This window comes from Nannospalax galili, unplaced genomic scaffold (genome assembly GCF_000622305.1).
Source record: "Nannospalax galili isolate Female #2095 unplaced genomic scaffold, S.galili_v1.0 scaffold717, whole genome shotgun sequence".
Taxonomy (NCBI): domain Eukaryota; kingdom Metazoa; phylum Chordata; class Mammalia; order Rodentia; family Spalacidae; genus Nannospalax; species Nannospalax galili.
The window spans coordinates 427,523-440,473 of NW_008339763.1; the positions used below are offsets into that span (position 1 = coordinate 427,523).

Here is a 12,951-nt window from a genome sequence, read left to right on the forward strand (position 1 = left end):
TACATTGTCTCCTTGTAGCTCCAGCTGGCCTGGAATTCACTATGCAGACCAGGCTGGCCTTGAATTCACAGATTTCCACCTGCCTCTGCCTCCCGAGTTCTGGTATTAAAGGCATCCCCCACCACATTCAGCCATATCTTCCTTTTACAAAACGGGGAGGGGAGGTCTGTCATTGCCTACCTCAGAGGAATACTGCAGACCAAACAAGTAAACCATAGCAGTGTCTACTGTGCACACAGAAAGTGCTCATCCCTTCTTGAGCACTGCCCCCACCCCTTGGATGTTTCCTTCCATTAGCCCCCTGCAACCAGGGCCCCTAAGGCTGGTTTGCAAAAGAACCACTCCTGTTCTGTTCCCACGTGGGGACCAGCCTTCCTTAAGCCCTTGCCTCTTCACTCCTGCCTTGGTTGTCACCCTGCTCAGCAGCTCCACCCTGTGGTTGGCATAGGGACAGAACAAGGGACATATTTCTGTCTCAGGAAAGGCTACTATTTCTAACGTGGTCCTTCTGGGACTTCTCCTCCTGGAATCCCCTGTAACCTCATGTCCTCCCAGGTGGATCTGGGGTAGCCCTAAGAGGCAGAGAGGTCCATGTCTGCCTTCATACTCCTTACTAGTATGTCAACTGATTTTTATATAAATGGTCAGCATATGACCCACACTTGAGACTACAGTGAAGACCTAGCCCACGTATGCACCTGTCTCGAGGAAAGATGGATGGATGACAGCCTGAAGGGCCCTTCTCTGGGAATGCTGGAACCCTCCAGGATGAGGGGTCTAATGTCCCTCAAGTGAGGTCCTTAAGCCTATACAGTAGCCTATACAATAGCAGTCAGGTAGGTCAAAAGCTGGGGTCATCCATGCATTCACCTCCAGGGTCAGACCAGCACCCAGCTTTATTATGGACCTGCAAGGGGCAGGTGCCCACACTGCAGGCAAAAAGCAGCAAGTCCTGAGGATTCCCTCAGCTTGTTCAGTCAGGGGCTGTCCAGTGTGGTCTCAGCAGTGGCCTCAGAGTACTCATGGGTGAACTTGGCATGGAAACTCCTCAGTTTTTCCAGCAGCAACTGCAGCTTCTCCATAGGGGGTAGAATCGTCATCCTGAAAAGGGCAAGCAGTAAGCCAGGGCACAGGCTTGACTGTAGCAGAGGCAATGTGCACCAAGCCTCACCGAAAATGGTAGGTGCCCTCTTGCTGCCCAAAGCCACTCCCAGGCACCACACAGATGCCAGTTTCCTCCAGGAGGCGCAGGCAGAAGAACATGTCAGGGGCCAGGCCAAGTTCCTGAAGGTCAGGACAGTGGTCAGGTCACAGAACCCAGGCCCCACAATCTACTCAGCCCCTACAGGACCCTGTAACCCTCACCTGAGCACATTGCACTGCACGTTGGGGCAGCTCCACTCGTGGGAAGGAATACATAGCACCCTGTACTGGGTTGCAGCGGATGCCAGGAGCCTTGTTGAAGACCTGCTCAGTGAGCTTGGCCTTGGCTGCTAGCTGAGCCAGCACCTCCTGCTTCTCCTGTAAGCCGGGGATTGAGCAGGGTGGGGAGGGTGGAAGAGGGTGAGGAAGGTCAGGGACTCGACGTGCCCCCCCCATCCCCAGCTGGGTCACCAGACGTCCTTGGCCTAGTCTGTTCTGCTCACTGTCTGAAACTGCTTGAAGGATGGGTCAGAAGGCATGGGTGGGCTGACCACCATGTCCAGCAGGGCCTGACCCGGAACCGGTGGGCACAGCCGCACACTCATTAGTTTCCCCATCTGCCGCTGCACCTCGGTATCCATGTTTACCACCTCCACATAGCCACCGCGGAATCCACACCTGCCAGGGAAGGCATGTGTTGGGCTGGTCTGGGAAGAGTGCCCTGGGAGGGAGATCGAGCCAGGGCAGGGGGAGGGGTCCAAAAAGCCCCACCATCCTCACCTCCACCCCCGCCTATACTCACTCGCCCATGTAGCCCTTAGAGGCTGAGTGGAAAGAAGCAAGCTCCTGCTGCGTTGCATATGGAGGTCCCATCTCCATGAGCACCTTCTTGAATGAATGGAACTGGGAGCCCTCAGCGTACACGTTGTCCTGGTACACCTATAGGGGGGCAGTGTCATTCAGGCTGGCTGCTGCGGCTGCTGCCCTCCCATGTGTGCCCCCGTCCGCACCTCATCAGCCATCAGGAAGAGCCCCTCTTCAAAAGCAAAGCGGATCACGGCCTCGATGCACTCACGTGTCTGCACCTGCCCTGGAGTGTGAGATGAAGCACTGACACCGGCAACCAGGAACAAAGCCGGGCGCCCCATCCCAGATGCACTGGAGGCAGGGCAGTTGGGGCAGGATGGGGCGGGATTAGCGGGGAGGGGCGGGACTAAATGGGGGAGGCGGGTCAGACAGGAGGCGCACCGGTGGGGTTGCCAGGGTTGATGACGCAGAGCGCGCGAGGGCAGCAACGGTCACGTGCCTGGCACAGAGCGCGCCGCAGTTCCACCGGGTCGAGAGCCCAGGCGCGCTCTTCATCCAGGTAGTAGTCCACCTGCACAGCGTCCAGTTCAGCCAGCGCAGCCGAGTAGAGTGGGTACTGAGGGATGGGAATGAGCACGCCCGTGCGCTTATGGCCCTCACCCGCCACCAGCAGCTTCAGTACTGTCTGTGAGCGGATAAGGAGCACAAAACCACAGTGTTAATGTGGCTAGGGTTTGTACTCTATCGTCCCACCCCCGCCCGCTCAGGGCGCCACTGCACCAGACTGAGCCAGGCCAAGTCGCACACATAGGGCCACTGTGTCCTGCCCTGGGCCAGCCTACCACGATGGCGTCGCTGGCCCCCGTGGACAGGAAGATGTTATTCGGGTCTGCGGGGATGCCTCCATCTCGCCTTTGTATATACTGCGCCACGTCCTCCCGGATCAGCTGGATGCCAGAGCTTATGCTATAGGCCCCTGGATCCATGGGTAGCAGAGAGGTTGGCGAGTGCTGCATTCCCACCAAGGGACCTGCCCGTCTCTGCTCCTCTCAGAGGCTTAGACCCCATATGGAACTGGCACTCACCCAGGCTTTGGCCCCCGCATGCCTGCAAAATACGCTCTGCCCTTCTTTTGGTGTCTTCTGGGAAGTCAGGACTACTCAGAAGATTAGGGTGGACACAGAGGGCCAGGACCTGGGAAGACCATGGACTGAGGCCAGGGCACTTTGGCGGAAGGGAGATGACAATAGGCAGTACAAGCAGCCTCACCTGGCGAAAGAAGGTGATGGGCCTCTGCCCCATGGCGTGTGCGTCCCCAATATTGGCACGAATGACCTCAGTGAAGGGCTTCTTCACACCCTTGGAAAGGGGAGTAGGCAGTGAAATTGGGCAGTACCGTCCTACTGCCTTTGCCACACATTCCACTGAGCTAGGGACTAACTCAGCAACCCGGGGCAGAAGGGCAACAGTGGCCCAGAGTGATACCTGGCGCAGCTCCTGTTCCAGCTCCAAGGCACGCTGCACTATGGGTCCTCGAACAGCATACTCCACACGCAGTACACATGGGTTCATGGTATCCAGCGTTAGCACCTTCCGCTTCGGCCCATTCCTTGCAGCCAGGCTCTGATCATTTACTACTGAAGCCATGACTCCTCAAACCAGGAAGGATAAGTAGCTTAGGAGGCAGCAGAAGGGTCCAGATGGGGAATCAGGGCTGGAGGTAGGGAGCCTGCATATGGTAAGACAGCACCCTCTTCACTTCTGCCTGCTAGCCCTACTGAAAGGGATAGAAAAGCCTGAAGGAGCTGGAGCAGCCTGGGCCCCGCCCTACCGGTCTGGGCACAGTTCTACCCCAGGGAGCCAGAGGGAGTGGGTAAGGCAGCAGGCGGGGCTTGGGGCGAGGCCCAGTGCCGCCCAGTGTCCCCTGTGACAGAGTAGGATACCCACTAGGGGGTAGGGACACTCGGATGGTTCAATAACTGACACACTGGCAGCTGGGAGAGGAGAGTCCTCTGCAACTGGGCCTAATAATGGAGCCAGGGACTAGTGGAGACTTACCCCAACAAGGCCCAGTTGAGCTAGCCCTATGAGACACCCCCGTCTTTACTTAGGCCAATGGACTTGTCTCCTAGGTAACTAAAACAGGCCTTAGGAATCTGGGGAGCATTGGGGGAGGGGGAGGGAGTTTAGTCACTGGGTTCTATATATGATAAAGGAAGGAGAGTGCTATGGTTGGACCTTGGTCCCTGATGACTACTCAAGGGTTTAGAGGGAAGGGAAGGGACTGGAGACAGGACAGCCAGTCCTGAACCCTCTGACACCTCATCTTGAGTTGCCCTCATGCCCTTTTAATACACATCAGCCAGAGGGTGCCCTTAAGGCCACACTCCAGGCCAAGAGTGACCTAAGTTCCCTTCCCTCTTGTTCCTGATTGGTAGAGAGTAGGAAGTAAGCTGTGATAGGTCCTTAGAGCCCCACCCTCCAGGCCTTGCAGGAAGCCTAAGGGCTATGCTCCACATTGGTCAGCTAAGTCCCTGAGGGACTTGAAGCTCAGGGCTGGGGACATCTGAGCTGGGCAGCAGGAAGCTAGGCAGGTCTGAGGTGAGTCTTTGTCCCTGTGTCCCTGAAGTCTGGCAGAAATGGCACAAGCACCCCTGTACTGAATACACACTCACCTCTCGCCTCTTACCTCTACTACAGCAGTCTCCCAGCTCACTTGGCTTCTCTCTGGCCCTCAGGCCCTCAGGCCAGAGCACAGATTAATATAGGCTTGGCCCAGGCAGAATCAGCCACTGTGGCCCTTAGCAATAGGGCCCAAATGGCAGCAGTGGCAGCCGGTGGACTTCAGACAGCTGCATCACGCCACTCTAAATTTAACCAGCAGCCAGCTCTTCCAAGGACACCAACCTTCTAACCACAGATACTAGAAGAAGGGTAGGTCCTGGGGACACTGAGGTCATAGGAGGGGAGAGTGGCCCAAATCTGTGTCACCTGATATTAATGGCCATGCAAAGCTAAATGCAATGGATATGATATGGAATTGCCTTCTTCCCTCCAGCTTGAGGCCCCTAAGGGGCCCCCTTTCACTCTGATGTATTGTGCCTAGCCAGCACAGCCTGCATGGCCAACTGCTTGTCACCTATACCAGTGTAGGCAGGGAACTGGCAGACAGGCCCCAAGATCAGGGCCACATGCCAGGAACTAGGACCCATAGGCCTAGGAAGTGCCTAATGCCAACCTTCTGCCTCTTTTACCCTGCTGGCTCTAGCCCAGTCCTGTCAAAAACACTGTGTCCCTTCTAGCCAGAGTCCTTGTCCCTCTGCTTAGTTATCCACAGCCTTACCCCAAAACAGTCTTCTTTCAAAGTACTCTGTTGTTTCAGTAAAACAAAGGGGTACAGAGGCACCTCAAAGAAGCTGAACACAGCTGGGGAAGGCTGGGGTGAAGACTGGGTTTTCTGCCTGTGGCCCTAGGCCTCCCTCCTACAAAGGCTGGGGCTGCCAGCTGCAAGCCCCAGCGTGCATCTACAGGCCGACTCGGTGCTCCTGGGCATGGGTGGTACCTAACCCAGCAGCACTACCTGCCCCTCCCCAGCGAGACACACAGGAAGGCTCAGAGGCAAACAGCCTTTATCAAGAGTCACAGGATAAGCACTCTACAGCTGGAGAGGCCTGCAGGTACGACTCTGCATGGTCCATCCCTGAGCAAGGTGGCCAGTGTCCTGGGCTGAAGTGGGAAAGGGGCGACCCTGTGTTGGCTCCCCTACAGCACTAGGGCATGTACTGGGGTGGGCCTCTGGCTGGCCATGGGGATTGGATCCTGCCAATCTGAGAAATGGCCCTTCACATAAGCAGACAGCATGGCCTCTTCTCCACAGGAGCCTCCTCTGAGGGGGCTGTGAGCTTGAGTAAGGGTGGGTCCCCAGCTTCTCTTAAGCCACAGTCAGGCTGGGAGGTCTCAGTGTCAATAGGCAAGCCAGGCTCGAAGGTCTCAGGCCCCTCAGGGGCAGGTCGTTGAAGCTTTGCAGCTGCTCGCTGGCGCTTAAGCTCTGCCAGGGTGTGGTGGGCCTTGTCCCGGATGAGGGCATCAGGGTCACTGCTCTCTGAAGGACTCAGCTGATAGGAGACACTCCGGTCTAGACGCTTGGAGTACAGGTGCCGCCCTGGGGGGAGCCCTATTCGGCCATTGTGTGGCCTGGCCACCTCAGGGCTGCCTTCCTGTGGGCAGAGCCAGGATGCAGAGGCCATCAGAAGGTGCTATTTTTTACCTGCACTAGCCTTGGGCTTCAGGTTGTGTGAAGTGGTGGTGGAAGGACAGACATAAGGGGTGAGAGGGTCAGCAGCCTATCTAGGAATATGAGGTCACTGGTCCTACCACCTCCACAAGGGTCCAGTTAGGACAGAGAACCAGGTACTAAAGCCAGACCACATGCCAAGATCACTACAAAGCTGGGACAGTACAGGGGCTAAATGCTCACTTCTGGGGGCTGCAGTTGGAGCTCAGCATCTGTCTGGCGGTCCTCGTCCTCTAGAGGCTCTGGGCTGGGAAGTGGTGGCTGTTGCCACACGATGGCCTCTTGGGCATGCTCCTTGCGGTACAGGTTGGTGCGTTGTGTCAGGCTCACTCGCCTCACCACCTTCCTGGGGAAGAAGGCAACAGAGGTCATCACCCATCCCACAACCTCTGCCCACAAATCCTGAGGCTGGGGCTCCCCCCCCCCCCCCCCCCCGCCCCAAACCAACCAAGCAAAAGTCAGACTTCGCTGAGGGAAGTAAGATTATCCTCTAGAGAAGCCTTAAAGATGATCATATCACCAGCCCCCACTGTCGTGCAGATGGTCGTGTCAACACTCCCCTCTGACATGTAGATGGTCGTGTCACCTGCCCCATCTGACATGCAGATGGTCCTGTCACCTGCCCCCTCTGACGTGCAGATTGTTGTGTCACCTGTTCCCTCTGAGGTGTAGGTGGTTGTGTCATCTGCCCCATCTGACGTGCCGATGGTCATGACACCTGCCCTCTCTGACGTGCACATGGTCGTGTCACCTGCCCTCTCTGACATGCACATGTTCGTGTCACCTGCTCTCTCTGCGGCGACCAGCGCCACTCCCCCCCCCCCCCCCCCCCCCCCCAAAACCCTAGGCGGGGGCCCCCCCCCCCCCCCCGCTAGCTGACACCCACAGGGGAAAAGCCTGGGTCACAGATGGTGGCTGGGTGGTGACTTGCAGCGGGGGGCTCACCCACGACTGCCTGCACTGGAGGTGCGACGGCGCAGCAGGGAGCGCTGGCGGCCCTGGGCCCGCAGGAGTGCATCCTGCTTGTGCTTCAGCTCTAGCAGTTTTGCTCGCACTTCCTCATCACCACACACATCTGAGGAGAGATGTGTACAGCTGTTACTATATCTTCGTGGCCTATCCCTTCTGCCAGATGGAGGCAACTCCCACACTCACCAAGGGGTGTCTCGTCCACCAGGGATTTTCCATTCAGATCAGCCCCATGTGCCACGAGCAACTCTACCAGGTGCACCTGCAGGCAGCCAGCAGGAGCTGCTTTAAGGAATCTAGCTGGCTCCAGGAGCCCACTCTCTCCCTGCTCCTATGTACACTCACCTGGCCCCAGTAGGCTGCAGCATGCAGAGGCTCCCAGCCATCACGGTCCTTAGAGCTCAGGCTGGCTCCTTGCTCCAGCAGCAGGGTAGCCACCTCACTGAACCCATTAGCAGCAGCAATGTGCAACTGTAGGCAGATCACCCAACCCTGAATCCCAGCCCCACACCCTTTCCAAGCATCCCCACAAGGATGGATACTCCAAAGTAGCTGAGTCCTCACCAGAGTGGCCCCATGGTCCAATGGGTCACTGAGGTTAGCCCCAGTATGCAATAGGCTCCGGAGGTCATCCAGCATGCGTAGCTCTGGCACTGCTCGGGCCTCCTCAATGCTGTCCTGGGTGATACCTGAGGGGCAGCTAGCTCAGAGACAGCACGACCAGGCACCCACCCCTTGGAGACAGGTACAGCACACTCACCACGGTTGGCCATGGCAGTCTCAAGGCAGTCCAGTGTCTGCTCATCCTCACACAGGTCATAGGGCATGTTCCCATCAGTGTTGACTGCCAGGAGATCTGCACCACTGTGAGGACAGACAAGCCACAAACCTCAGGACCCTTCTTCATGCACCAGCTCCTTACTCAGATGTCTTCTGTCCCTTTGCAGCAAGTCTCCCCTCTACAGAGGCCCTCAGCCTAGGATTACTTTTAGGAAGGGAGAATAGGCAGGAGGAAAACTAAACTCTAGCTTCCACCTGGACAGCTGACCATTCCTCAGCCCTAGATCCTGTCCTAGACCAAGCTAGATTCACTATCCTGTAGTTTCTATCCATCTGGAGTTGAGGTTTATGATACCCATCTACTCCCATAAATACTGTAGAGACACTTCAGGGGATGTGCAACGCCTAGGGGGTAAGGGTGGGGGTCAGAACACAGAAGGAGTACTCATGCATGATATAGGAACAAAACTAGAGGCTGTCTACAGTCCACCACCAGTTCCCAGGGGAGCCTCAGGGGCCTTCCAGCTATACGCCTTCATTCCATTGCCAAGGCACCTGTTCACATAGGATGGCCAAGTCCCTATCCTCTTATCTACTAGAGAGGTCCCTAATCTGGTGAAGCCACCAACCTCCTCTGTTCTACCTTCCTTGTTAGAAGTAAAGGCCTCACCTATACCCAGGCACTTCCTCCTAGGTCCATCTGGTATCTCCATTCCCCTTCCCTCAATTTTTCCATCCAGACCCTGGTGAGGCTCTTGGTCCAGAGTTGGAAGTCTAGCCTCCCAGACAGGTCAAAGAGCATACAGAACACACTATTCCCCCTAGGGTCCAAGGCAGGGTTGAAAGAGGAGGTAGGGACACAAAAAGCATCCCAGAAGGGTCACCTGAGCCACACCTGACAGATACCCAGCAAGTCCTACCAGGAAATAAGGAGTTCCACTAGGTGCAGATGGCCACAGGTAGCTGCAGCATGCAGAGGTGTCCAGCACTCACTGTCACAAGCGTTGACATCAGCCCCAGCTTCCAGGAGTTGCTGTGCCATCTCTTGGAAGTCATCAATGCAGCACTGCAAACAAGCAACCTGAGCCCCCACATCCCCCTAACCAAGCTGGGCTAGCCAGCCCCACCCCATTTGTACATGGACTTACCTGGTGTAGTGCAGTCAAGCCATCCTCATTGGCCAGGTTGGGGCTAACTCCACTACTGAGGAACTGGTGCACTGCAAGAAGAAAGAGGTAAGTCTGGGAAAGGTCTGGGACTGGTCTGTACTGTCCTTGGCCCAAGGACACCTAGGCCTGCTCTGTGCCCAGGCGTCAGGGAAGGATAAATAAGAAGGGTACAGATGGCAGGAGGCAGTGTGTGGCCATCTGCCCCAAGTGGGCAACACACATGGCAGCCCCTGCCCCTTCCATGTCATAGCATCAAACCCTTCGGACTCTACAACAGGCCCCTCTGTAGGTACGGCTTGTCGGTAATCCCATGCTTTACTCCCTGCCCCACAGCTGCTGCAGCCTGGAGTATTGGGACAGGAGACAGAAGACTCTGCCTAAGGGTCCTGTCCATCCCAGCACAGGGCACATCCATTCTTATTCTTCACTTGTGACAAGACCCAGCCCCACAAGCTGTGCTCACCCAGCCCTCTCTCCCCTCCAGAGGCTCCACCTCAGGCTGAAGCTCTTGCCAGTCAATAGGGTCCTCCCCAGCCATGCAGCATGACATGACCTCCTTCCCACAGCCCTGAACTTGGCCTGAGGCACACCTACAGCTCCTGTCTAGGCCCTGCTAACTTCTCCTCGTCTTCTGCCCCAGAGGGAGGCAGGAGGGGTTCTCAAGAGACACCAGATGTCTCTTCCTCCATCCCCTGGAGTTGTAGGAGTAGGGCACAGGAAAGAAAAAGGGGCTTTCCATACAATTAGACCTGTCTTGGAGCCAGGTAGAGTCCAGTGGAAAGGAGAGTCAAAGGCAGGACCTGGGGCAGCATGAAGTCGAGCCTGCCTACGTGTACAGTAGGACCCACCCTGGCCCTTGCCAGCCCTGCTGTCTCTAAGGAGAGGTGAGTATTGCCACCCCACACTCCAAGATGATTAGGACCCAAGCATAAAGGGACAAGGATTCACAGTAACCCTACACTCTGGCAAGAGGCAGTAAGGGCCATCAATGAAGCTAAGTGCTATTCAACTCCTCTGCAAGCCCCTGTGGGTCTGTTGTGTGGTTCAGCCCTCCCACAACCTGACTTGTGTCATAGCAGAACCTCCTGCATGCAACCTCACTTAAGGACAAATGACCATTATTGGTAGGAGAGCTGGGGCTAGAGCCCAAGAGCTGCAGACAGGCCTAGGACCCAACACAAAGCAGGGCCACACCCAAACAGAAGGGAGTGCCTGCTATGTTCTGCCCTGAGACTCAAGCATACTCACCTTCTTCCAGGTCGTTCCGGGCAGCAGCCTCCAGAAGGGCAATGCTGGGAGGGAAAAGGACCTGCTTCCGTGGCCTGAGACCTGCCACCTCCTTCCATGGTCCCTCCCTGCGGCTCTTCTTGCCCTGGGCCTCCTTCTCAGCCTGGGCCCACATCTTCACCTGCTGGGCACGTCGCTTCTGGGCATGCTTTAGTCGCTCCTGGGTGCTCATCCTGCTCACCATGGGCATCTCTGCCAGCAATTCCAGGTGCTCGGCCATGGTGGGAAATGTCTGCCCACAGGGCTGTTTGAGGTACCACGGTGGGGACTTGGGGGGCCAGGCCAGGCCTGAGGGGTAGGGCAGCTGGCTGGACTGGCACCCTTGGGGGCATCCCCTTCCCAAGACTTGGTGCCCTCTGTTCTTTGCAAGGCTGAGATAGGAGGCACCACACTGTGACCAGGTCCAGTTGCCCTAAGGAGTAAACCCCAGGTGGGGAGGGCAGTGTGTGTTGGGGGTAGGGGGAGTGCCTGCAGTCTTTCCCCAGGCAGGACTGGCACCTCAACTGCTCAGCTGGCAGGGCTTCTGTACTCGGTGCCTCGCCTTCCACTTGGGGTCAGGGTGCACAGCCTGTGGGAAGTAGCCTGAGACCTGGCAGGCCTCAGTTCAGGGTCTGAAGCTAATTACCCAGATAACAAAGTTCCAGTTTCTTGGCACCCTGCCAAGGGGAAAGGAAAGCAGGACCAATCAGCAGCAGGCTCCTGGGAGCCCCTGGGAGCCTCTGTTCTCTTTCCATGCTGGCTGTCCTCAGTCCTCTGCCAGGTTTTCTAGTCAGCACAGTAAAACAGCCAATGTGGTATGGCAGTAGAGGTCAGGGTGTATAGTCAGTTCTGGGGTCCTAGCTTCCAGTGTCCGATGATGGCAATCTCTAGGAAACTAGGACATGGAGGTAACAGGAGGCCTGTCAATATGTTCTCAGGGGAGCCTCCCTTTCCGTCAGTCACACACACCTGAGAAGTAAATAAGAATAAGGAAACACATCAAGGCCAGCTCATGGGCAGGACAGGAAGGCTCCTGGGCAGCCCTATGTGAGATCCATCCTCTGCTACCAGCATATCCTGGGGAATTCCTCTGCCTTACTCTTTCCCATACACTTAAGGAAGAACGGGCCAATGGGCATCTCAGGCCCCTACCCATCCTTTATAAAAGGGCTATAAATAGTGGGAAAGCCTACTCCCAGACAGGCTATCATGGGCCATCACAGGGCTAGGTGCTGTGTCCAGGCTGGCTGTGTGAGGTCTCTCCCTGGCCTCTGTAGGGATGGCCCAAGGGCTTGATATGTCCTGCGTCCTGGGTACCTTATGGTATAGCATCCAGCATGTTCCTCATAAAGAAGCCAACTGAGACCAACCAATATTTTGGCCATCCTGATCTGCACTAAGCTGAAATCATATGGACACAGGCACAGGAGGGCCCCTCTGGCATGGAGTCATCAAGGATTGACAGGCAAATAGCACACAACCATGTGATGGTGTGCCTGTCCCAGGGCCCGCTCTGCCCAATGCCCAGAAACACTGATTTTTGTTTATGGCCAGGTTCTCAGAAACTAAGAGCCATACCCTACCAGTGAAGGCATGCCCAAACCCCTATTCTCACAGACCACCCTCACTGACATCTAGAAAATAGTCCTTTCCTCTAGCCATACAGGTACACAGGGGTCTTAGTGGACACCCATTTCTGTCAAGAAAGGAACTACAAGAAGGTAACATTTAGTTAGGTCCCTCTTGAGACCTGAGATGTACTTCACAGCTAAAACTCACCCAAGCCAAATGCCTGTGCACCTGGCCTGAGGTTCCTTGGGGACAGTAACAGCTGGGCCCTCAGCCTCTGTCCTGCACATTCTTCAAGTCAAGAGCTTTCCCAGGAGCATTCTTCCTCTATAGAGCACAAAGACCAGTACAGATATTATAGCCAACACCCTACCCAGGCTTTCCATCCAAGGTACCCAGTATGCCCACCCAAGATAAGCTAACCAGGTACACAGACACTCTGCAAGCATCTCTGTGTGAGGATATGGAGGGTCCAGAACCCACTGGGATGGTAGTGTCCTCCAGCCATCCCTGCTACCATTGTGATAGACACCCTCCTTCCTGCCTAACAAAACTGGTGAGGGGGAGCCTAGACTTCTCAGGGACCAGCATCCTGCCAGAGAAAATTTAAGAGATGTCTCCCTTGCTGGGCGTGGTGGCACACACCTTTAATACCAACACTCAGGAGGCAGAGGCTGGCGGATCTCTATGAGTTGAGTTCAAGGCCAGCCTGGTCTACATAGTGAGTTCCAGGACAGCTCCTGCCTAACAAAACTGGTGAGGGGGAGCCTAGACTTCTCAGGGACCAGCATCCTGCCAGAGAAAATTTAAGAGATGTCTCCCTTGCTGGGCGTGGTGGCACACACCTTTAATACCAACACTCAGGAGGCAGAGGCTGGCGGATCTCTATGAGTTGAGTTCAAGGCCAGCCTGGTCTACATAGTGAGTTCCAGGACAGCTGGGGCTACAGGGAGA

At 56.0% G+C, this 12,951-nt stretch overlaps 2 protein-coding genes across 7 annotated transcripts in view; both read right to left on the minus strand.

Moving 5' to 3' along the window:
- Window positions 1–873: 873 nt before the first annotated feature.
- On the minus strand, window positions 874–5,429 carry Gpt (glutamic--pyruvic transaminase). 3 transcript variants are annotated; one of them, XM_029564180.1, is made up of 11 exons: window positions 3,436–5,429; window positions 3,220–3,309; window positions 3,036–3,144; window positions 2,793–2,926; window positions 2,392–2,635; window positions 2,154–2,233; window positions 1,946–2,082; window positions 1,647–1,821; window positions 1,366–1,521; window positions 1,172–1,284; window positions 874–1,076 (listed from the first exon to the last, which is right to left on the minus strand). In XM_029564180.1, the coding sequence occupies exons 1-11, from the start codon at window positions 3,595–3,597 to the stop codon at window positions 1,049–1,051; spliced, it is 1,428 nt and encodes a 475-aa protein (XP_029420040.1). In that variant the 5' UTR covers window positions 3,598–5,429; the 3' UTR covers window positions 874–1,048. The 3 variants fall into 3 exon arrangements, with proteins under 3 accessions (XP_029420040.1, XP_008832620.1, XP_008832621.1); XM_008834398.3 differs by having other exon boundaries at window positions 874–1,101; XM_008834399.3 differs by lacking the exon at window positions 1,172–1,284 and having other exon boundaries at window positions 874–1,101.
- Window positions 5,430–5,562: 133 nt separating this feature from the next.
- The window catches only part of Ppp1r16a (protein phosphatase 1 regulatory subunit 16A), a 26,110-nt gene continuing 18,721 nt past the window's right edge, over window positions 5,563–12,951 (minus strand). For 2 of the 4 annotated variants that reach the window (XM_017798513.2, XM_029564178.1), the window contains 11 exons: window positions 12,208–12,324; window positions 10,411–11,397; window positions 9,142–9,212; window positions 8,914–9,059; window positions 7,974–8,077; window positions 7,778–7,902; window positions 7,559–7,684; window positions 7,400–7,475; window positions 7,190–7,319; window positions 6,428–6,590; window positions 5,563–6,167 (listed from right to left, as the gene is read on the minus strand). In XM_017798513.2, the coding sequence (XP_017654002.1) occupies window positions 5,793–6,167; window positions 6,428–6,590; window positions 7,190–7,319; window positions 7,400–7,475; window positions 7,559–7,684; window positions 7,778–7,902; window positions 7,974–8,077; window positions 8,914–9,059; window positions 9,142–9,212; window positions 10,411–10,669 (1,575 nt within the window). In that variant the 5' untranslated portion in view covers window positions 10,670–11,397; window positions 12,208–12,324 and the 3' untranslated portion in view covers window positions 5,563–5,792. The remainder of the gene's footprint in view (window positions 6,168–6,427; window positions 6,591–7,189; window positions 7,320–7,399; window positions 7,476–7,558; window positions 7,685–7,777; window positions 7,903–7,973; window positions 8,078–8,913; window positions 9,060–9,141; window positions 9,213–10,410; window positions 11,398–12,207; window positions 12,325–12,951) is intronic. The other 2 variants (XM_008834396.3, XM_029564179.1) reach the window with 1 other exon arrangement.